A 25,134-nucleotide genomic window follows, 5' to 3' on the forward strand; every position below is an offset into this window, starting at 1 on the left:
GGAAGAACCGCCAAGGGAGGCAAGAAGGGGTGATTGACAAGGTCAGAAAATCCCAAGAACAATGTCCTTAAAAGTTTAGTGAAGAAAATGTTTCAAGAAGGAAGGAATGGCCCTAGCTAGTGTGTTCAGTGGTTAGAGCATCCGCCCTTACACTGAGGAGTCACCAGTTCAATTCCTGGTTAAGGGCACATACCTGAGTTGTGGGTTCAATCCCCAGCCCCAGTTGGGGCATGTGTGGGAGGCAACCAATCCATGTGTCTCTCTCACATCAATGTTTCTCTCTCTCTCTTCCCCTCCAATCCCTTCCATTCTCTCTAAAACTCAATGGAAAAAACATCATTGGGTGAGGATTAACAAACATAAAAAGAATGAGGGAATGTCAATGGTGTCAAGCATCATCATTAGTAGAGACTTAGAATTAGGCATTGGCTTTGAAAATGTGAGGGTCATCTGAGATCTTGACAAGAGCGATTTGCAGGGAGTGGTAGAAACGAAAGCTTCATCAAAGAGGGTTCAAGAGAGAATGAGAGGTATAAAATAGAGGCAATAATATAAACAACTCTTTTAAGAGATTTTATTATAAAAGGAAGCTAAGAAAACAGGCAGCAGGCACTTAGAAGGGTATGAGGTCAAGAGAATTTTTGTTGCTGTTGTTTTTAATACAGGAGAAATAAGTATATTTGTATGCCAATGGGATTAATCCAGTAAAGAGAAAACAATGGTGTTGGAGGGAGAGGATATCTGGGGCCATGACGTTAGGTTATTAACCTGAGCCATGACCCAAAAACATAGCTATAATAGCACAATAAAAGACCAACTCATGGACCAGCTGGGAGATCAGGCTACCTCTTATTATATTTGGAATGTGGCTAGGTTCTTCACAGACACTAACCTTAATCTTTATGTAATAAGACCCACAGCTATCTTCAAACTATGGGTGTAGAACTTCTTCCACCAGCATGTATGAAATCTTCTGATTTGTATATAACCTATGAACCCTACAGGAACGAATTCAACCCCTTTTCATAACTGGGATTCAAGCATATAAAGATATTTTGCATGGGAGGTGGGGTAGTCATGACAGAAACCAGATTTTAGAGGGAGACAAAGTCCCTGAAAGAAAATCACCTTAAGTCAAGAAGTCTGGCATGATAGGCTGAAGTCATCACAGGCCCTGTGATGGGAAGTGAGCACTGTTTCTACATAAAGCAGGTAACTGTACCTGAACCCAACCCAGCACCCTGGGAATAACTATGTGTCCAACAAGAAAAGAGCTGTGTGTTGCAAAATAAACACAAGCCAACCAACCCAGGATAATTGTATTACTAAGGTCCCAAGCCTCTATGATGCTGAGTATTCTCTCTGTGGGATGAAAATGGTAGAACTATTGGAAGAAGAAGCAAAGAATTCCAGCCAGCAGTGATGAAAAGAGTATATGCTCCTAGAGGAGTTGAAGACAGGACAGTGCCCCTATGAGGTGTCTGGGCAGACCTTCAGCAGATGGGGCCTTAGGTTAGATCAGACCAACATCAATTGAGGGCTGAAAGCAGTGGCCAGGACATTATCTGTGACAACCCACCCTCCAGAAGAGAAGAAAAATGAGAAGGAGTCACATATTGCTATTGGTCACCCAGTAGACTTGAGCAAAGTACCCTGTAGCCTTACCTAGGATGCACAAATTATACTTAGACAACCTTAGATGGTATTGTTATCCCATTTCACAAATGGGTTTGTGATGGTTAATGATTTGCCATGTCCTCCTGGTTAGTGAGCTGAAATGCAGACACTGTTTCATCTGTCCCCAAGTCCACTCCCTGCTGCTTCCACACATCAGAACCATCACGTTACAGTGAACACCACACTCTGAAGTCTCCCAATGACTGCTCCTCAGGGTTTATCCTGCCCTTGCTCCATCCGGGCCTTAGCTGTGGGCTCCATCAGGGCCTTAGCTGTGGGACTCATGGCTGCCATGGATGCCTGGGTGCAGATTCTTACTGGAATAGTAGTTCTTTCTAACTGTCATTCCACAACCATGTAGATTATATTAGAAAGTAAGAAGTTAGGGTTTGCTAGCAACAAAGATAAGAATAACCATGGGGGGAAAGTGTTCATTTAAAACATTATCCTTACAATAAAGCACACACGTGTCACTTAAGATATGCAGATGACACCATCCTACTGGCAGAAAGTAGCAATGATCTGAAACGTCTTCTGATGAAAGTCAAAGAAGAAGGTGCCAAAGCAGGACTGCATTTGAACATCAAGAGACAAAAATTATGACTAGAACTACACAATGAAGACATTGAAATTGTTAAAGACTTGGCTTACCGTGGTTCAGTCATCAATTCAAATGGAGACTGCAGGCAAGAAATCAAGAGAAGGCTGAGGCTCGGAGGGCAGCAACGGAAGAATTAGGAACAGTCACCAAGGGCAAAGATGTATCATTAGAGACCAAAGCTAAGATCATCCACACCCTCATATTCCCAATTACTCTGTACAGTGTGAAAGTTGAACAGTGAAGAAGGCTGATAGAAAAATATTGATTTATTTGAAATAGAATGTTGGAGGAGAACTCTACAGATACCCTGGACTTCCAAAGAGATGAATAAGTGGGTCATAGAGGAAATTAAGCCTAAAACATTGTTGGAGGCAAAAATGACAAAACTGAAGCTGTTCTACTCCAGGCACATCCTGAGAAGGCAGGGTTCTTTGGAAAGGTCAATAATGCTGGGAAAAATAGAAGGCAGCAGGAAACGAGGGAGACCGAATATGAGATGGATTGACTTCACAGAAGCTACAGGCATGGGTCTACCGGGGCTGAGTAGGGCTGTTGAGGACAAGACATTGTGGACGTCACTCATTCATAGGGTCACCCAGACTCAGAGCTGACTCAATGGCACATCACACACACACACACACACACACACACACACACACACACATCACCCCCAGAAGGAAGAACATTGTTCTTGGGGAGCAGGAGGCAAAAAAATCTAACTTTTGTATTCTATAAAGCACAGATATACAAACAGAACATGTACAGACATAAAGTATATTTGTGGTATTAACATTTCTTTGGGAGGTGATTAGGAAAGTATGTGTAAAAAGACTTCTTTGGGGGACAAATATGGAAAGACGATTCCTAGGGTATGGGAAGGTGAGAATGTTGAGTGTGTACTTTGTCGTCATGCATAGTAATAACCCACCAGATGTTCAGAGCACCCCCTTTTTCCTACTGTCTCCTCACTCTCTGTAACCTTCCAGCAAGGCTGTGGGCTGTGTGACTGCACAGGGATAGGAGCCATAGTCAGGAGGTGCAGTTTCTGGTCTGGCTCAGAGCTGTTGGGTGACCTTGGGAAGGCTTCAGTGCCTCCTGGAACCTGGCCCACCTTATCGCCATGATTTATGTCTCTGTTTGGCATTGCTTCCCTGACTTTTTGCTGAGGGGAGCAGAGTACTTTTGGGCCAAATACCTACTTTAAAGCTGCAAAGACAGGAAAATAGAGTCAAAAAGAACAGTAAATTGGTGCAGCCACTGCAGAAAGTGGTATGGAGTTACCTCAAAACATTAAAAATTGTACTGCCTATGACTCAGCGATTCTACTTCTGGGTCTATAGCCAAAGAAACCCGACGTTAATTTGAAAGAATATGTGCACCCTTATGTTCATTGCAGTGTTATTTACAATAGCCATGATTTGGAAGCAGCCCAAGTGTCCATCAGTAGATGAGTGGATAAAAAAGCTGTGGTACAGACCTGGTTGGTGTGGCTCAGTTGGTTGAGCATTGTCCTGTGCACTGAAGGGTCGCAGGTTTGATTCCTGGTCAGGGCACATGCCTGTGTTTTGGGTTTGATCCCCAGTAAGAGTGCATGCAGGAGGTAGCTGATCAATGTTTCTCTCTCACTCGCTCTCTCTCTCCCTTCCTCTCTCTCTCTCTAAAATCAATAAAAACATATATATTTTTTAAAGAAAAGCTGTGGTACATGTACACAATGGAATGCTACTCGGCCATAGAAAAGGAGGAAATCTTACCTTCTGCAACAGCATGAATGGACCTAGAGAGTATTATGCTAAGTGAAATAAGCCAGTCAGAGAAAGACAAGTACCATATGATTTCACTTATATGTGGACTCTAATTAAAATAAACTAACAAAATAGAAACAGACTCAGATACAGAGAACAGACTGACAGCTGTTAGAGGCCAGGGGTTTGGGAGACTGGGCGAAAAAACTGAAGGGATTAAGAAAAAACAAACGTATAGACATCGACAACAATATGGTGATTACCAGAGGGAAAGGGAAGTAGAAGAGGATAAAGAGGGGATAAATGACTTGGGGTGCTGAACACACAATACAATACACAGATGATGTATTATAGACTTGTACACCTGAAATCTATATAAAACATTATTAACCAATGTCACCCCAATAAATGCGATTAAAAAAACAAAAAGAGCATAGGAGAGAGAAACACAGAGGTGGGAAGGCAGAAAGGTGGGATTTAAACATGGGCGCTAGTACCCAAGGGAGGCATTGGAGGTGAAGTCTCCCTCACGAGGTTCACTGCTTTCAAAGATCAGACCAGAAATACCGCTGGGCGACTTACCATCCAGGTGACGGTGACGTGCAGTGGGAAGTATGACTGTCAAGGTTCTCTGTTATCCAAAGCACTTGTTAAGTGCTGAATTCCACGTGCTCATGCCAGGGCCCCATTCCACTGAATGCTAGCCGAGTGCCATGTGAAAGCTCCCAGCACTAGAATCTAATTAGAGCTTTCACAATTTGTAAAGGCTTTTGCTTCCCCGATATTAATTTACTAATATTTCCCAACTCGATAAAAGTCTCAATGGAAAATTCTGTGACTTCTTTAAGAATTTAATCCTGCTGTTGCGAATTGGTGCTAATTTCTAGTTCCCCTCTCTTCAAATTGTTTAGTTGGCTGGTTGAAATGGATTAGTAACATTTCTGTAAGTTGTGTTAGCTCTGTTCAACATTCTCTGTTATGGCTTATATGAGATTACACACCCCACTGATCACATAAATGAAAGAAACAGGCTGACCGTAAGACAAGATGGAGAGGTGGGGACTGGGGCAAACTGGAGACTTCATGTCTCATGTAAAGTGGGCAGCCATGGCTCGGCTCCATAGACTGCAAGCCGAGGGGGCTAGATTTTCAGTCGTTCTTTAAAAATCCAGAAATCAGAATTTTATGTAAAATCTCCTTGGTTTATCCCCACAAATTTTTGTTTTGAAAACATTTTCAAAATATAAAGAAGTGGGAAGAATAAGACAATGAATACCTCCATATGCTTATCTACTCTTTAGTTGGCTGTTAGACGTCTTCATTTCCTTTCTGTCTCTGTCAGTCACACACACACACACACCTTTTTGGCCGAATTATTTTCCTAAGTATGGAGTATAACTCTCCTAGAACAAGGGGATTTTTCTATATAACCACAATATGATTTCTACACTCAAGAAATTTATCTTTGGCACAATAATAGTATTACGGTCTGTGCTCAAATTTCTCATATTGTCCCAATAATAGTTATTTAACTAACTAACTAACTATATAATCCAGGATCTAATCAATGACAATACATTGCATTTAGTTGGCATGTCTCTTTAGTATACCTTTAATCTAAAAGAGTTCCCCAACTTTTAAATTCTTTTTTTGGTCTTTCATGATATGGCATTTTTGAAGCATCTAGCTAGGCCAATAGTTTTGCAGAATGTGCCTCAACGAAGGTTGTCTGACTGTTCCCACATGATGTGATGCAGGATCCATGTTTTCAGTGGGATGCGTGGGTGAGGATGTGTCCATCACACTAGTTCTCCTCAGGAAGTGCATGCTCCCACAAGCGGTGCTATCAGTTTTAATCTCATGGTTAAGGTGGGTCTGCCATATTCCTCAATTGTAAAGAAACATTTCCCCTTTATAATTAATAAGTAACCTGTGGGGTTATAATTCTAAACTTGTTCCCCAATAACTTCCACCCAAGGATCCTTGCCTCAATCAATTATAATGAGTTATTGTAAAATGGCGACTTTCAACAATTCTTTCTATATTCATTAGTTATGATTTTTCAGTTAAAATAAAAAGAGCTTTCCTTCGCACCCCACTCCCATCTCATACATATATTTTGTATTATCACTGTGAATTTGTGGGGTTTTTTTCAACATGTTAGAAACCATCACTGTCATTATTCTTTTTTGTTCTCAAATTGCACACATTTGACCCCTTGGGGCTGTTGGACCCAGGTCCTTTGTCCTGACAGAGGCCTGTCATTCCTTTAGTCCGTCTTTATTATGTGCACAACAAAATGCCTCAGGCTCATCCTGCCCCAGCTCTGGAATCAGCCATTTTCCAAGGAGCCCAGTTTACTTCAGTGATAATGAAATCTGACTTTAAAACATTGACAAGTCGTCCTAGCCAGTTTGGCTCAGTAGATCAAGCGTTGGCCTGCAGATCAAAGGGCCCCAGGTTCGATTCTGGTCGGGGGCACAGTCAGGGTGTGTGCAGGAGGCAACCAATTGATGTGTTTCTCTCACATCGATGTTTCTCTCTGTCTTTCCCTCTCTCTTCCACTCTCTCTTTTTAGATCAATGGAAAAATACCCTCGGGTGAGGATTAAAAACAAAAAAATAAGAACATTGACAAGTCAATTAAAAAAAAAATACACACCATTCAAGCCAAACAGAACACATCTGCAGACAGTGGTTGGCCTGCAGGCTTAGTGTTGGGCCTTCAGATTATACAGCTTTCACGCCATGCAGATGTCATTAGAGAATGGCAGATCCATTCGCCGTCCATTGCTAGCACATAGAGAGGTGCTGGCAGTTTGTGGAAACTGGTTGTCAGCAGCATGGAAGAGAAAGCAGAGCCTTCCCCTGCCCACGATGATAGAAACCAAACAGTCCCCGTATCATCATCTCTACGTATTTGTCCAACAAGTGGAGACCTGTTTAATTTCATTTTTACAAGATAGCATACTCACTGCAAATAGTAACTCACTGTTTTGTTTGTTTATTAGAAGATTTTTTTGCCTTAGCTCATAACGTGTTTATCTAGAAAGATTGTATTCCTGCTGTGTAGTGAACTCCTAAGTAATAAAGCTGCCACACAAATATTTCAAGAACAAAAGAAGCAGAAATCAACAAGCTGGTTCATTACCTTCTTAAAGGCACCCAGTTTGTCAGGGGATTAAGCGCATACCGTCTGCCCTAAATGCTCCTCCACACACCATGCCACACACCTCAGACTCTAGAAAATAAAATATCACAGAGCTGGAGGAGGCAGGATAAGTGACTTTATAATACACACTGATAAAAAAAAATAAAAGTTGCTATTGCTTTTCTTTAACCACTTAAATTATTTTTATTTCCAGCAAATCGAATTTATAGGCAGACAACCTGTTACATACAGGGTGGGCAAAAGTAGGTTTACAGTTGTCCGTAAGGAAAATAATGCAATACTTAATAACTACTACTACAAGAATAAACTCTGTGTTTTGTGTATTTACAACTGTAAGCCTACATTAGCCCACCCTGTATAGTTATTATAGAATAGTCAAACCGGAAGGGAGTACTTTTTATACAGAATGGAAAATTTTTTAAATGGGCCAGACTTGTGTCTTTCACTTTAAATTTTTTTAATGTTTTAATTCACCTTTTGATTTGGCAGGATTCATGTGTTAGGCCACAAATTTGCTTTCAATGGGCATATTTTCTTGCTAATTATTAACCTTCTTTATTACTTATCAACTTTAAAAAGCCCTGTAGTAAAAATGCTGTTGGGTAAAATTGCCTGGTTGAAAATCTTTGAACTCCATTTCTTTTTTAGGTTAGAATAATGAAAGGTGAGTTTCTAAATCAACGGAAGCTATCAACCATATGTCAAAACCAAACAAATAACTTGTTTTATAACGATCAGTACATTGCTGCGTTCATTTTTGGCCGGGTCATTGTTCATGTTCATTTTGATCACATTTGTACTATTGCTTCTTTTCTGGTACTTTTCATGTACTTCATTAACCACAAGAACACAGATCGAGCATCCACCGTGCACTTTCTTAGCCTGTGCTGAGTCTAGAAAGGCATCCAGAAGAGATCACAGCCTGGGTCTCTGGCCAGAGGACCAGCCTGGTACATTCTGTCCCGTCCCTGTCGTCCACAGCAAACCTAAAATAACTTCAGCCTCCCCGCCCCCACCTTCCCACCCATGGTTCCAGCCTTTTCAGGACCCCTCCTCTCCATACGTCACACCCTTTCCTTCTCTAGTCGCCCCTGAAACAAAACTCAGCAAGGGTGTCTACCATGGGGGTGCTTGGCATTTGGAGGAAATGTGGGATCAAGGCACTTTTCTTTTTTTTTTTTACCCAAAGAGTTAAAGAATGATTCCTCAGCGACACCGTAATGATGGGTGTGGAATATTTCCCTCTAGGCTGGGGATGGTGGTAATAATTACATAGCTTTTTAAATAATGAAAATAGCTTTTCCTTCCCCACAGCTGATGTATTAACTAGTTCCCTGAAACGAACTTCAGAATGTCTACCTTGGTTCGACAGTACAGTGGAGAGAGCTATGCAAGTCATTTAAAAGACATTTGTGTGATAAAGTAATACATGCTTACGTAAGAAAAACCCGAAGACACAGAAGAGTGTAAAGTGAAAAAGGAAACCTACCTTGTCCTTCACTTTCCGTTCTCGTTCCCTTCCCCCCACGCACAGTCTCTCATATGTCATTCCCGAGGACTGCTGTGCTTACACAAAGACATACTAATATACTTCCTTTTTAAAAACAGACACAAATGCTGTCGTATTGAATCTACTGTTCTGTGAGTTCCGTTTTACATTTAACAATATACCTTGGCCCTAACCGGTTTGGCTCAGTGGATAGAGCAGGGGTGGGCAAACTTTTTGACTCGAGGGCCACAATGGGCTCTTAAACTGGACCGGAGGGCCGGAACAAAAGCATGGATGGAGTGTTTGTGTGAACTAATATAAATTCAAAGTAAACATCAGTACATAAAAGGGTACGGTCTTTTTTTTTTTTTTTAGTTTTATTCATCCCCGCGGGCCGTAGTTTGCCCACGGCTGGTATAGAGCATCGGCCTGCGGACTGAAGGGTCCCAGGTTCGATTCTGGTCAAGGGCATGTACCTGGGTTGCGGGCACATCCCCAGTAAGGGGTGTGCAGGAGGCAGCTGACTCGATGTTACTCTCTCATCGATGTTTCTAACTCTCTATCCCTCTCCCTTCCTCTCTGTAAAAATGCAATAAAATATATTTTAAAAAACCACAATATACCTTGGACATCTTTCCAAGTCAGCACATATAGATATACCTTATTCTTTTTAATAGCTACATACTATTTTATCATTTGAATATACTATAAAGTCCTATAGTTATTTATTTAACTACTCGTGTATTAATGAACATTTGGGTTTCCTGCCCTGAAAATTTGGGAGAATTTGGGGGATAGAAAGCATGCTTTCTCTAAGTGGGTCACCAGGAGGGGTGATGAGAGAGTCCAGTCCCACTTCTGCTCCCGAATCCCAGACCCACAGATTCCCTACTGAAATGAAGACATAGCACCATGTGGTGGCCGCTGGTTCAATGCATGTGTCCTCGAAGGCTGGGGTACAGCTACATCATTCCCTTAGGCGGCTGGTTGTAGGTGACGAGGTGTTTAGTAGAACCGATGCATTCCATGGCTGTGTGCTAATTGTCATGCCTCCTTCGCAGGAAAATGGGCCCGTTGGTCTGATATTGTGTGGACTCCTGTGCTGGTAAAGCAAACATCCTCTAAGCTCGTGATTGTGGGGCAGGCAGGACAGGCAAACCCCCTGCAAGAATTAGTATCTATTCCGGTAAGGACGATCACAGCCCTTCCACGGGCAGCTGGTCTCCTTCAAGGACAGAGCATGTCAGTCCCCAAGCGTCAGGTTTTGTTACTGGCAGGTTAGGTCCTCAGCAGCAGCAGCCAGGTCAGCCTTGGGGAGAAAGGGAGCCAGTGCTGTGGGGCCATCCATCGCCACCACCCCTGCAGCCGTGGCACCCTGTGCATGGATCGGTTACACAAGCCCTGGGCTGGCCAAGGACAGAGCAGGCTGGCACCCTCCAGAGAAGACACCCTCTGCCTGGATGCTCAAGGTCTCCTCGGCATCAGCAACAGCCCCCAGACCTTCAAGCTCTGTGCTCGCTCCCATGAGTACAGTTTATGTCTCTTCTCCAAATGCTTTCAAACTTGCTCCGTCCAGTCTACCCACAGATCCATGCTTATCGCAGGTCCTTTCTTCCTCATGCAAAATGAGCCATCCAGTGCACTGCTTGAGGCTGTGCTCAGTGGGAGGATTCCCTTTCATCACTCTCCTGCAAGGCCGCCGCCCAGGGGGCTTTGGTGGCGGCAGACCAAGTGCCAGCATAATGAGCCGATCCATCTGTGAGCTGGTCTTGGGTTTTTCTCCTCCATTAGTTGTAAACTCCCATGGAACCATACATACATGTCAATTGAAGGAGGGGTGACAGTGCAACAAAGTAGATGACAGGAGAATGAGCCACCCCTTTTTGTAACTTGCTTGTTTCCCCCCGGACCTCCTGGAGCCCAATCACACATGTATAGTTTTCATGGTTTGGTGGATTATTACTGGTGCATCCTCGCAGCCTTATGACAGCGTGTCTCTATTACCCAGCTCACAGGCCGGCTCTGGGTCACAGAATCACCTGATGGCCCATGGTCAGGTGCTCAGTCTCTCTTAGGGAGTTACCAGGTGTCCTTGTCAGGAATTAAGTCCCAGGTCACGGGACAGTGCTCCCAGGCCAGTGAATTCCCCCCTTTCCAGCCTTATATTTCTCCACCGCATGGTCCATCAGACTTAAGTTTCCTGCTGGTACGTAGGAGCCAGGTCTTGTAATTCTCAAGGACAGTTATTTCCTCCTGGAGCAGGAACCATAGTGCCTGCTGAGGCACTGTTACAGCCTCATCCTAGTTAGAGGTCTGTGGGCCCTGAGAGGAGGTGGGGATCCAGTCGGTAGCCACCTGCCTCACTGAGGTGTTTTCAGGTCTTCATGTGGCAAAGGAATAAGAGGCTGCTTCTCCCAGCCCAGAGCGCTCTGAGAAATTTGAGGGTTTAAGATTCTCAGACTCATCCCCTAAATGTCCCCATCCCAGACCTCTGCGTCCCTCGCTTTTCTCGCCAGAGCCCTGACTTTGGCATAAGAGATCTGTTGAGACTGTGCATCGTCGCTTTTGTATACATGTTAAGTCCTGAGCCTGCTTTTAGCACAATCTATCCTGCATCTACGGGAGATAAATGTCTCTTTAAATACTGTCATAGAGGCCTTTTTTTTTTTTTAATTTTCACCCAAGGATATGTTTCTTATGGATTTTAGAGAGAGAGGAAGAGAGACAGAGAGACAAAGAGAGAGAAACATTGACCCCATTGCCTCCTATACGCACCCCGGCTGGAGATTGAACCCGAAACGTGTATGGGACAATGCTCCAACCAACTGCACCACCCGGTCGGCCAGGGCTGCCACAGAGGCTTCTGACTCCCACAGTTGATGGATGGCTAACCGGAACCTATCTATCATTTTCTCTTTTCTTTTCTCAACGACTTAAAAGTGTTAACAAAAGCCAGTCATTCGATAATCCCTGTAATTATCATTGCCCCATATTAGTCACGTGCCACTGCTAATGCACAAGGCAATCTGCACCACATTCAAAAGCAGGACTGATGGAAGTCTCAGTCATTGTGTGTTGCTGCTCCCCGGAGCTCCCTCTCGCCCCACTTGCCACCCGCTGTGGGGGCCTGGCCATCTGCCTGGGGATTGATCCAGTTCCAGATCCCTTTCTGAAGATCTGCCAGCCTGGGCCACTTCTAGTACCAACTCTCTCTGCCTGGACACCTCCCAGAAAGCAGTCTCAGACAAGCGACTCTGTTAGTAGCTTGTTTGGGGAAGTGATACCAGGGAGCAGGAGTGATACCAGGGATCGGAGAGAGGGAGATAGGGAAGGAGGAAAAGCCAGCGCAGGGGCAAAGGGGCTCCTCCTGCCAGGTCTCTGCAAGGAGCCTGAGGACCGGAGGACTTACCCACCACTTCCTGTCCCCCATTGGTCAAGGGTTCCCCCCACGGAGTTCTCCCTCCTGCATGGTAGAGCCAACCCGCCAGCATCCCATATCCCAGCACCCAGCAGCCCTGGGGCAGAAGCCAAGGCACAGAGTACGGCTGAGGCGAGGGCTGCCGGCTACATCTGGGCAAAGGTGGAAGCTGCAGCAATGGCTAAATTAAAGGGTGCACTGAAGGAGGGGAAGCAGCATGCGAGAGGCAGCGAACGCTGACCTCCTTGCTGTTCTGCAAACATTCCAGGCAGGATCCCACAGAAGAGCCTTTGGGATGGCAGTTCTTTCTGCCTGGAACAATTTTCTGGAAATCCTCATGACCTTCACCTTCTCTAGACTTTTTTTCCATTTGTTACCTTTTCAGTGAGTTCTTCTCTGATCACCATGTTTTAAATTGCAACCCCTATTATGTTCCCTACCTACTATATTTCTTTCCATAAGACTCACCACCACCCAGCATGCTCAAACACAGGGGTGGGATAAAGTAAGTTCACAGTTGTTCCTATGGAAAATACTGCAATAATTAATGAATAATAATACAACAGGCCAAAGATAGTCATTTCTTCCCCAAAGAAACCATTCCCTCTCCCACTGCTGACCCCGCCATCTGCCCCATGATACAAACCTTTGGTCATTCTTGATGACTTCCTCTTCCCCCTCCCTCACCTCCAGTCCCTCACCACATCTGACTATTCTAATCACAAAGAATACCTCTGAACAGTGCCTTTCTCACCATCTGTCTGGCCTCTGCCCTGGTCCATGTTCTAGACATACACCTTCAGGCACATCAGATTGAAGTCTTCCTCGTTTTCCTGTCTTAAAATGTTTCATCAGCTTAGGAAGCGTGATTTATTTATTCATCCACAAATAATTGCCGAGGCCCTGTGCTGGGGGTTCAACAACATCATTTTGAGTAAACAAGAGAACACAGACCCTGATATCATGGTCCTTACATTCTGTGGATTGTATCTGTTATATCTATTGACAGCAGAGGACATAAACAATCAACTGAGGAATTTTTACTCTGTAATTACTTAGTAAATACAACAGGTTCTGAAGGACACATACTTCAGGGGAGCTACCAGCCATGCAGGGGCACTGAGCCCTGGGGAGCAGGGGAGACCTCCTTAGGAAGGGCCATTTCATCTGAGCCTTAGAGGATGAGTTTGTATTAACTAAACCATCCCTCCCTTTTCACTCTCCTTTCTTTCCCAGCCTTCTCATATCTCTCTTTGCCTCCACCAACCACCTGGGCTATAATCGCTTTTCACATACAAGCTACTAGCAAACAGCTCATGAAGAGAAGTAAGATAATACTGTTTACAGGTTACTTCAACCAAGACAAAAACTTCCTAAAGGACGCGCAGCTTTCTTTTTACTGGGTCCGAACTAGAGAACGCTGTCTTCCACACCTCACATTTGGCGCCTTGTCCTTCCTGTTTTCAGCAACTCAAGCATCCCAACCTTGTGAACCTGATCGAAGTCTTCCGGCGGAAGCGGAGGCTGCACCTGGTGTTTGAGTACTGCGACCGCACGGTTCTGCACGAGTTGGACAGATACCAACGAGGGTGAGCGATCCATCCCTTACAAACAAAACGCAGTGAAACACAGCAGGATCTGTGAGGGGAAATTAGCAATGACCCTTTTTCAGGTTAGGCACACACAGCCAGTGTCTGGACAGCATACCCTGCTGCTGGGGTCCACAGAGGAGGCGTTACCAAAAAGGTTAGAAAAGAGAGCCTATCTAATCATTGTCATGAAGAAAGCAACCACAGCATTATTGGGTTGAACTTGATTTCTTTGGTACATTATCTCTGCATATAAGCTATCCGAGTCTCTAAGAAAGAAAAGGGAGGGTATTAGTTATTCTGTGCCTGATTCAGGAAGTCTGAGGACTTGGAGATTGGAAAGAAGATCCCAAAGAAAATGGCTTTTAGGAAGTTAACGGCTAAAACAAATGCGTTGCCCTGGCCGGTTTGGCTCAGTGGATAGAGCATTGGCCTGCAGACTGAAGGGTCCCGGGTTCAATTCCGGTCAAGGGCACATAGCTTGGTTGCAGGCTCCTCCCCGGCCCGAGCCCTAGTCTGGGCGCATGTAGGAGGCAACTAATCGATGTGTTTCTCTCACATTGATATTTCTCTCTGTCTATCCCCCTCTCTCTCTTCCACTCTCTCTAAAAATCAATGGAAAAATATCCTCGGGTGAGGAAATAAACAAACAAATGTGTTGCTGCATCCAAAGCAATCTGGGTGTCTGTTCTGCTGTCTCGGTCAGGACTTCTTTGGTTACAAGTGTCAAAAACCCAGCTGAAGCAAGTGTGGGTGAAAAAGGAATGTGTTGGTAGCTGTAAGTAGGAAGGATTGGGGATGACTTTAAAGGCTTTGCTGATCTTACCACATCTCTCTAGCATATGCAACTCTTATGTGTGCATGAGAAGGCTTAGGGAGCAGGCAGATACTTCCTTTGAAAGAAAAGGGGGCTCCCTTTCAAGGGTGGAGGGTAGCCCTTACCTGGGTGAATAGAATAGAGGCTGGATTTTGGCTCCCGCCTACTCCTCAGCAAGATGTCTTAGGGTAGAGTGCCATAGCTGGTGGCTGTTCTCTCTCGGCTCTTCTTTGTGTTGTTTTCATTCTACTTTGTACACAAGTCTCCCTTATAAGGTGAATTTTGGAAGATGTGTGTGTGGGGCGGGGTGGGGAGGATAGAAAGAGTTAGGAAGGGAAGAATATGATAGAAAGCATGACCACAGGCTTTTATCAAGCTATGTAGCCATTCTAGAAGAAAGGACATTCTAGAAGAAGGAAGTATCTGCATATAAAGTCCAGTGAAAGACTCTGATTGGTTCATCTCAGTTGATGCAATCACTGTAGCCAAAAGGAGAGGGTAGAATGATTAGCAGGCCTTGGAAGATATGATTCAAAGCAGGTCAGTCAAGGAAGACTTTGTGGAGGAGGAGGCCTTTGGATTGAACGGTCAGGAGATTTAAGAGAAGTTAAGCAGGAAAGAATAGTCCATCTCTCCTTTTGCCTTGCTCCAGGGAGCCCAACTTTGGCTGGGGACAGTATACAGAGTGGTGGAATGTCCCCCCCATCCCGGTCACATTCACTCAGCAGCTGGAGGCTGGGGCTCTTTTAACAATGCTTTCGAGCCTAGGCCAAGAGCTTGCTCTGCCATGTAGTGGTGGTTCTATATTATCTAGCATGACCCCCAGGCACATGGGATTAAAGTGGCTTACAGTCTGTTAGTGACCATGGCATAGGCTTTTCATGTTAATTTACACAACCAGCGAGCGCCAAGAAAACACACACATCCCTTCAGAAAGTCATTGATGCGGAGAAATGTATTCAAGGGAGAAAACCTTTAGTATGTTGATATTTACTCTTTGGACAGCTTGGAAGTGACACTTCAATGAAACTTATTAGTATAAGTTACTCGTGGCTATGTGGTTGGTACAAGGGAGGTGTTGCAGGGAGTTTGATTAATTATGTTAGATTGAGTCACTTGGAAACACTGATTTGTGGGGGGTTGAAAGCAATAGGGAGTCAGTTCTTTTTTGGCATGTAGTTTGAGAAGAAAACAAGGACAGGACAAGGATCGATTAGAGTTTTGAAAGCAGTTTTTTTTTCTTAACTTCACTGGCTAAAATATGTTATATATATTCCAGGACATATAAAAATGTTTTACTGTGGAAGTGGGTTATTTGTAAGTACATCCCAGTAAAAGTGGGTCTTTATCATCTGTATGATAAAGTTGCCTACAGGTGTCCCCACCTGGAAAAATGAGAGTTCAGTGCCAGGTCAAGTTTAAGGGAACTTCCAGCTCTATAATGCTATCCACTGATGGTCTCATATCCTAGAAGTCAGAAGACTTTGGTTCTCCCTTGGATTCATATTTGATCTGTTACATAATATCAACAGGGGGAATGTGCTAATGCTGGTGTTTGCCCTGCCTGGTGCCAGGTAGGGGCCTCCTTCGGTTTGCACACTTACTGCAAGAATGTCCTGTGATCACTATGGTCACTCTACTGGATCACCCCGTTCCCACCTGTTTCCCACTCCATAGAATCATTTGCATTCTAGGCTTTAGGACAGCAGTTCTCAACCTGTGGGTCGCGACCCCTTTGGCGGTCAAACGACCCTTTCACAGGGGTCGCCTAAGACCATCCTGCATATCAGATATTTACATTATGATTCATAACAGTAGCAATATTACAGTTATGAAGTAGCAGTGAAAATAATTTTATGGTTGGGTCACAACATGAGGAACTGTATTTAAAGGGCCAGAAGGTTGAGAACCACTGTTTTAGGATGTGCTGTTTTCTCAGCCGGGGTTGCCCTACCTTCTCTCCTTTGTCTAGCAAATTCCTGCTTGTCCTTCAGATACAGCTCATATATGGCCTCCTTTGTGATAGCTATCTTTTTAAAAAAAAATTTATTGATTGATTTTGGAGAGGGAGGAAGGGAGGGAGGGAGGAGAGAGAGAGCGCTTACTGGAGGCAACCAATCAATGTGTCTCTCTCACATCAATGTTTCTCTCTCTCTCTTTCTCCCTTCCACTCTCTCTAAAATTTAATGGGGAAAAAATATCCTCTGGTAAGGATTAACAAAACAACAACAAAAACACCAAAAAAAAAGAGAGAGAGAGAGAGAAAGAAAGAAAAGCCTTAAAGACACAATCTTAGACTGAACAGTTTTACTTCTAATAATTTACCTGAAGAAAATAATTGAGTGTATGTGTTAAGATTGTAAAAGTATTGTTTATAATGAAAAATTGTAAACAACAGAAATGTCCACTGTAGAGAGTTGGTTAAGTAAATTATGGTATGTCTTTACAGTGGAATACAGTGGAGCCACTAATAATCATGCTTATAGTTAAAACAGACATTGACAAAAGATGTTCATAAGTAGTTGCAAAGTGAAAAAAATGCTATCATAAAAATACATATTTCATTTTGATAGATCTTATATATAGGTAGAAAAAAGAAAATAATTAATATATAAATTTTAGTAGTGATTATCTCTGAGTTATGATTGATAAAGGTATTTTTCATTTTATTTGTGTTTTTAAAAGTATTTTCTCCATGTTCATTTATTACCATGGCAATGTTTTCTTATTTAAAATAATTCTTGTCAAATCAGGCTCAAAGACTTATTTCTACTTTGAATCTGAAGTGGACATGAATTCAGCTCCTTATTAACAGGTTTGTAACTTCTCCTTTGGAAAGCTTTTGGAGAAGATTCAGATTCATGTTGATACTAACGAGCCAATTTATGCCACAAGATAGGTATCTGCTACACTGACACAAATATGTTTCTATTATAATTCCCAGTGCTGTGGTTCTGTTGTTCACATTTGCCCTCTTACAAGCATCTTACCATTGCTTATCTTCTGTAGGTCTTAAAATGCTTTATACTTATTATTATACTAGAGGCCCAGTGCATGAAATTTGTGCACGGGGGGGAGGGGGGTTCCTGCTGCAGGGTTGGGCCTAAATCAGCAGTCAGACATCCCTCTCAAAATCCAGGACCGCTGGCTCCTAACCGCTCCCCTGCCTGCCGGCCTAATCCCCCTAACTGCTCTCCCCTGCCAGCCTGATACCCCTAACTGCTCTCCCCTGCTGGCCTGATCCCCCTAACTGCTCTCCCCTACTGGCCTGATCCCCCTAACCGCCTCTGCCTCGGCCCCGCCACCATGGCTTTGTCCAGAATGACATCCGGAAGATGTCCGGTCTAATTAGCATATTACCTTTTTATTAGTATAGATAAACTATTGGTCTCTCATAACTCAAAGTTTCATAAATGACTATAGGTGTTCTCTCTTATTTTTCTGCCCCACGATAAGTGCAGCCAGACACAGTACTTCACTGATTCTCTCCCTTACCACCAGTTCCTCCTCTGACTCCAGTATAGTTTGTTCAAAGAACATGTGGTGGGTAAAGATTGTCAGCACAAGTTTTCAGTTTCTGACAATGGAATTCCCAGACTTTGTAGAACCATAAAAATCTCTCTTTTTAAATTGAAAGTGACATATTGTTTGTTATAAAAATGTTTCTAGCTGCACAGTGATGGCGAACCTATGACACGATTGTCAGAGGTGACACACGACTCATTTTTTTGGTTGATTTTTCTTTGTTAATGGCATTTAAATATATAAAATAAATATCAAAAATATAAGTCTTTGTTTTACTATGGTTGCAAATATCAAAAAATTTCTATATGACGGCACCAGAGTTAAATTAGGGTTTTTCAAAATGCTGACACGCCGAGCTCAAAAGGTTCACATCACTGTCCTAGCACCACAGTAATGTATAAAAAGAAATTTCATCAGTTTGAAAAATTGTTGTTTTTTTGTTAATCCTCACCCAAGGATATTTTTTCCATTGATTTTTAGAGGGAAAGGGAGGGAGGAAGGGCAAGAGAGGGAGAGAGAAACATCGATGTGAGAGAGACACATTGACTGGTTGCCTCCCACATGCGCCCTAACTGGGACCGGGGATTGAACCTGCAACCCAGGTACATGCCCTTGACTGGGAATAGGACCCTTGACCCTTCGATGGGATGGCCAATGCTCTAACCACTTAGCAACACCAGCCAGGGCTGAAAAATTATTTTTAATTATTTTATGAATATATATTTAAATAGATTATACTCTACATACTATTCTGGATTTTTGAAGTATATTTTGGAGCTGTCCCCCTATTTATACATATTTACTTCTATATTTTTAAAGTGGCAAAAAAATAAAATAAAGTGGCTATATACAATTTCATTGTGCAAACATACCATGGTTTCTTTATTTAATCCCTCATTGATAAATATTTAGATTGTTTCTAGTTCTCTGCATTGACCAACCACTTGCATAAATAGTTCTATAAGATAAATTCCTAAGAACATATTGTTTCTGCAGGAGCTTGGCCAGCCCTTTCTCCCCTAACTGTGTTGTAGTCTTGTGTAGAAATGAAGCTTTGATCGTTTGGCGTCTTGTAATGTCACAAATGTTAGAAAAGCAGAAGCGGGAACAGCTGTTATATTGAGAATGCTGGAAGAGGTCCATGTTCTTTGTTCATCATTTCTCTCATCTCATGACAGAGGAAAATTTCACTTTCTTACACCATTGTCCCCTCTGTTTCTCTTTTCTATTCTCCCAAAAAAGTTACATTAAATTTTATTAATTCAGTAGTCACTGTTTCTATTATTATGCTTATGTAAATATTACTATAGCTGAGCATTATACCATACTAGGGTCTCCTTTCGTACTTTTTCTGCAAATTAATATTTGCCTTGCTTTTTAAATTTGCTTAATATTCTTTAACCCTATTGCTAACTTTTCTCACTCTTTCTATAGCCTCTCAACATACTTTTCCACAAGATAATCACATCAGATGATTCACTCATTCCTTTTTTTTTTGGTGACATCCTGCTGTTAGAATTTCGTTCTCCCTCTGCCTGGCTTGTGTGCGAAGCCTGTTACCCAGTTGTCCTCCTGGGACTTCCCTTTGCTCTCATCCTTGGAATCCCACTGCGTTTCCCTACAGTTGGATCTACTACTGCCTGGATCTCCTGCCTTCCTCTTTCTGGGTTTACCTACTTATTTTGGCCAAGCACATCCATCGCCAATCCTTTAAAGAGATAACAGTCACACAGAAATCTCGATTACAGACATTTCTATCGCCCATCCCGTGGTCCTCATCTCCCCTTGGAGTAAAACAGTTGGGATCCCCTTAGGTGCCTGGGTGTGAAACAACATTCCCAAGCAGGCAGGAAGCAGGTGGTGAGGTCACACCGGTGGAGGACTCAGGGGTGTACTCCTCCCCCACCGCGTCCTGCTGGTGGGAGGTGGGTCCCATTCCACCCTCCCCAGAAGGGCACCTCTGCTGAGCTGGGTGACAGCCCAGTGGGCTTCAGAGGAAGTCATAGCTCTCGGTGAGGCAACTGACTGGAGACCCCAGGGAAGAGCAGGGGCTACCCAGGGAATGAAAACACACCCTGCCGGGCCCCTCCCACCTTGGCTGATGAGTGTCCTTGCTCACTTTTCTCCTACCCTGCCTAGACCCGCATTTCTAGGTCTGGGGAGCTGACATCCTCAGGAGAACAAATCCCACGAGACCTGCCCAGCCGGCTGCGAGTCCAAGGGGCCCAGGTTTACGAGGAAGAGGAATTGGGGACATAGTTTGTTCAGAGTCCCACTGCCTAATCCCGTGGGGGAGGAGAACCGGGCCAGGGGAAAAGCTCAAGCCACTTCCCGCACAGGTTGAGGCTGAGCTTACACATGATTCCTCTGAAGCAGCGGTTCTCAACCTGTGGGTCGCAGCCCCTTTGGGGGTCGAACGACCCTTTCACAGGGGTCGCCCAAGACCATCGGAAAACACATATATAATTACATATTGTTTTTGTGATTAATCACTATGCTTTAATTATGTTCGATTTGTAACAATGAAAATACAGCCTGCATATCAGATATTTACATTACGATTCATAACAGTAGCAAAATTACAGTTATGAAGTAGCAACAAAAACAATTTTATGGTTGGGGGGTCACCACAACATGAGGAACTGTATTAAAGGGTCACAGCATTAGGAAGGTTGAGAACCACTGCTCTAAAGGGACAGCTTGTCTTTGAGCTGGAATCCCGGGGTGGGGGCTGGAATCCCGGGGGGCGGGGGGGTGTCATAGAGACAGTAGAGATTGAGGGAGAACTGGGCCCCTTCCCTGCCTCACTCTGCCCCAGACCTCAGCCACGAGCACCGTTTCCCACCAGCTGGGAAACACACACTGTGAAGTGGAGTGAATTCCTTCACCCTGCCAGCCAGCCTAAGCTACAGCTTTAAGAATGTCTGCTTTAGCCTGAAGGGTCTGGCCAGACACCCAGACGCTTCAAAGCTTTTAAGTTTGTTTGTGAAATATTTTCATATTTGCTTAAGATGGTACAAGGCAGAGGGCACGGCGATGACAACCCTCAGCATGCCTGGCTCTTGAGTCACGCTGTTCCAATCGGGATGGTTGCTTTAAGGCAGTTGTCCTCCGTCATTCCCTTCACCTCCTCCCAGAAGTTCCTGTGCCCCCCCTCCTCGTGGGCCAGGTCTCAGCTTTCTCTGTTTCCTGTCATCTTCTTTGATAGTTTACGCCTTTTTGATGGAGTGCATCCTCCAGGGGGCTTCCCGATAGGTTAAAAGAGAGATTAACCAAAGAACTTATAAGTATATATGCATAGTCCATGGGCTCAGACAACAGACAGGGGCGGGCCTGGTGGGGGTGATGGGTGGAGGGGGGCAGAGGGGAGAAAATGGGGGACATCTGTAATACTCTCAACAATAAAATAAATTTTAAAAAAGAGAGACTGAGACCTTATCCTTGAATGTTTAAAAAGTATTTTCTCTTCACGCTTGATTTCTATTTTGTTTGTTTTTGGTGAAAAATAATATTTCTTCAAAAATTTGGAGGCATTTTTTAATTTAATTTTTTCTATCACCATTTATTCCCTCTATGCAGTCTTCTACCTCCACCCATCTCCCTCCACCCCCAAAATCACTATTGTCCATGTCCATGAGTTCTCTCTTTTTTTTACTCAATCCTGCCACCCCCTCCCTACCTCCCATCCCCCTCACCAGCACCCCGCCCCCAACCCACCCCCAATCCCATCTCAAGCTGTCTGCCTGCTCTCTAGCAATGATTCTGTCTCTATTTTGCTTGGCAGTTCAGTTTGCACATTAAATTCCACATATGAGTGAAATCATATGGTACTTGTCTTTTTCTGAATGGCTTACCATGATGTTCAATTTTGGAGGCATTTTTAAGTGCCTTCTCTCTCCTAGTGCTGTTAAGGAGTCTGTTGTCGTTCTATTTTCTGCTTCTTTGTGAAGTTCTGTTTCTTATTTCCTGAAGCTTGTAGCGCCCTCTCTTTACTCACTGCATTCTGAATTTTGAAAATCATGGGCCTTGCTTTTTGTGTCCATTACTGAGGCACTTGGTGGATTCTTTCTGTCAGAGGAAAAAAAAACTTTTTAAAATTGTTTTGTTCTGGATTTCCTAGCCTTTGTTTTCTCTTTTCCGGGACCTTCTATTACTTGGCGGTCTGGCTCTCTGGTCCCCTGGGGTTGACGGGGTCCTGTTCTTGTTTCACGGATGCAGCAGCTTTCCTGTTGCCATCTTCTCTGAGGACATCCACGTTGTGTTTTAATGTTCCCTTCACTCCCCATCGTTTCTCTTTCTTTCGAGTGGCCCCTTTTCTGTTTGTTTTGGTCTCTGACCCTCTTCCCTGAGACTCTCTTGGGCAAACAGAATCTTGTACGTCTATGGTCTAGAGCAGGGAACTCTCAGAAGCTTGGAACGTCACTGTGGGGTTACCTGGCCGGGCCCTTTGCTGGGGGAACCCCAATCTTCAGATCCTCCCTCCTGAGCTCCCACCAAAAAAGTCTTCCAATATTTTGCCTCAAGAGTAAAGTCTGGCTGCCAGCCTTCTCAGGACCTGGTGCAGGAAGAGGGCCGGGGAGTCTCCGCATTCTGTACTTCGTATGTCTGCAGTCATTTCATCCCCTGCTTTAATCCACCGTCACAGCGGACCAAAGGTCCTCGATTTTATGCTCCCCAGAAAACAAACCGCAGCCTTCTACTACTGGGGGAGGGGCATTTCCTATTGGAGTAGAACAGGGGAAGGGGCTAGGGGTTTAATTGTTTCCCAAACAGGTTTGTCCACACCCCTTCCCTCCCACCTCCACAGAGATGTAGCTGTTACTTCCTGAGCCTTCTCGGGACTCTTTGGGGTTAACTGGTTGGTCCTCCAGGCTCCCTTCTTTAGACGGGTGACTTTTTCTAGCATCCGTGTGGCTATGCCACTAGGATAAGGAAGAGAATTGGGAGAGAAGCTGCTCGAAGCCCAGGGGCATAGTTCAGGAGCAGAAATGTCCCGGCCGGTCTTCCTGGAAGTGGCCTCCTGCACGTGTCCCACCGTCGAAGCATCCTCTTCTCTGCTTGAAAGGATTTCCTCAACATCTGGTCTGTGACAACGGTGACCTGGCAGGCCCTCTCAGAGGCTGGAAGTGACTTTGTTTGGTCACCTTAACATAGCTACTCGGGAGTTTCCTCCCTGGCTTACTTTTCTTCTTTTTTTTTTTAAATTTATTGTTGACAATGTTACAGATGTCTCCCATTTCCCTCCCTTAACCCACCTCCCTCCAACCTCCCCCCCCCCCGCCCCAGTTCTTCACCACCTTATTGTCGGTGTCCATGGGCTATGCATATTAGAATGTAAGTTCTTTGGTTTATCTCTGCTCGTCCCCCACCCCCACACCTGGCTTACATTTTAGTTCTGGTGGAGGACCACAGCAACATTGTTTAATGTTTGATTCATAAGAACACTAGGCTCAGCTGGTGGGTGGGGGTCTCTGAATATAAATGTACACTTTCTGTAGTCCATTTCACTCATTGCCTAATTAAAAAAAAAATCCTCCCCCGGGAAGTGCTTTTTTCTAACTGGCCCAAGGGACCTGCTGGAGCTACTGGTTGCCCTGTTATATAAGCTTAAAGTCAGAGAAGTGCTGGAAGCAGTGGCATCAAGTTTAGGTGCTGTGAAAGAGGACAGGCCGAAAGATAAGGGGGGCGGGGAATGCAGCCAGCTCCCAGGGAGGAGCAGTGTGGGAAAGAATCAGGGGTCCAGGTGAGTTATGGATCATCGCTAACTTTTGTTACATGGGGTGCAATGCAAACCTCTTCCCTGTCCTCAGCAAAGTCTCCATTACCTTAAAAAGCATCCTGGCCCTAACTGGTTTGGCTCAGTGGATAGAGCATTGGCCTGTGGACTCAAGGGTCCCAGGTTCGATTCCAGTCAAGGGCATGTACCTTGGTTGCGCGGACATCCCCAGTAGGGAATGTGTAGGAGGCAGCTGATCGACATCTCTCTCTCTCATCGATGTTTCTAACTCTCTATCACTCTCCCTCCCTCTCTGTAAAAAGATCAATAAAATATATTTTAAAAGGAAAAAAGAAAAAAAGAAAAATGCATCCTGCCTCGGGAGCCTGGAGAAGCCACGTGTGCACACAGAGAAGATGAGCTCCGCTGCAAGGCCACTAGCTTGGGGCCACTTGCAAAAATGCACAACATATTTTATGCTATAAATTAACTAGCTTTCCAGCAACAAAAAGCTTCCTATAGAAATGGAGCTCAAGTTACCAGGCAGGTTCTGGCGGTGTCACAGATGTTTGAGGTCGGTGGTCATAAAGACTTGGAGTCCTGTGGGTCTTCATGGTCCCTCCCTGTGGCAGCAGATGAGAGATGGTATTGTTGTTCGCCTGCTGTCCCCGGAGCTCAGCAGTGTGCTGGTCACATGTTCTTTATGTTGGGCCTGTGGAAAGACGGGTCAGTGAGTTAGATGACTTTCTGTGCGGCCTAGGAGTTTGCACTATTTAAGCCTATCTTAGTTTACTTTTTTCTTTTTCTTTTCTGAGCTGAATTCCATGGCTACACTAAAGAATGTGTTTGTGCTGCTTCTTTATTTTCACTAGGGTACCAGAGCATCTCGTGAAGAGCATAACTTGGCAGACATTGCAAGCTGTGAATTTTTGCCATAAACACAATGTAAGTCTCATGATCGCCCTTAAAAAAAAAAAAAACAGAAGGCTGCCTTTACGCTGAGGCGGAACCTTCGTTCAAAGTTTATGTCATGCTTTTGTGGATATAATTTTTCATCCAAATCTCCTTAAGCCTGGTTAGGGTATGTGGAGGCTAAACGTGCCAACCTAGCGATTCCTTCTTGTTCGGGTCACATAAAAGATGCATTTTTATGATTTATACTCATCAGAAGCTACTCAGGTTTAAGGTAGCATCCCATCCACTTGGAGTCTGTATGGGTCTACTACCCTCTGAAGGCTCTGAAATTAGGGAGAGGATCCCCTCGTGACTGCTGCCCATGCAGTTGCAGGAGGCGGAGTCCCACGCACAATGCCCCCATGCTAGTGCCTGCTTTGCTGAGATATGAGTGCCAGGTCTGGGACGAGCCAGCTCAGTGGAAGCCTGTGC

General features: G+C 44.3%; 1 protein-coding gene across 3 annotated transcripts in view; it reads left to right on the forward strand.

Moving 5' to 3' along the window:
* Nucleotides 1-25,134, forward strand: part of CDKL1 (cyclin dependent kinase like 1) — a 42,484-nt gene that overhangs the window by 5,285 nt on the left and 12,065 nt on the right. For all 3 annotated transcript variants that reach the window (XM_014465647.2, XM_023763838.1, XM_014465651.2), the window contains exons 2-3: nucleotides 13,569-13,690; nucleotides 24,621-24,693. In XM_014465647.2, coding sequence (XP_014321133.1) covers nucleotides 13,569-13,690; nucleotides 24,621-24,693 — 195 coding nt within the window. The remainder of the gene's footprint in view (nucleotides 1-13,568; nucleotides 13,691-24,620; nucleotides 24,694-25,134) is intronic.

Source organism: Myotis lucifugus, unplaced genomic scaffold, assembly GCF_000147115.1.
Source record: "Myotis lucifugus unplaced genomic scaffold, Myoluc2.0 scaffold_304, whole genome shotgun sequence".
Classification (NCBI taxonomy): Eukaryota; Metazoa; Chordata; class Mammalia; order Chiroptera; family Vespertilionidae; genus Myotis; species Myotis lucifugus.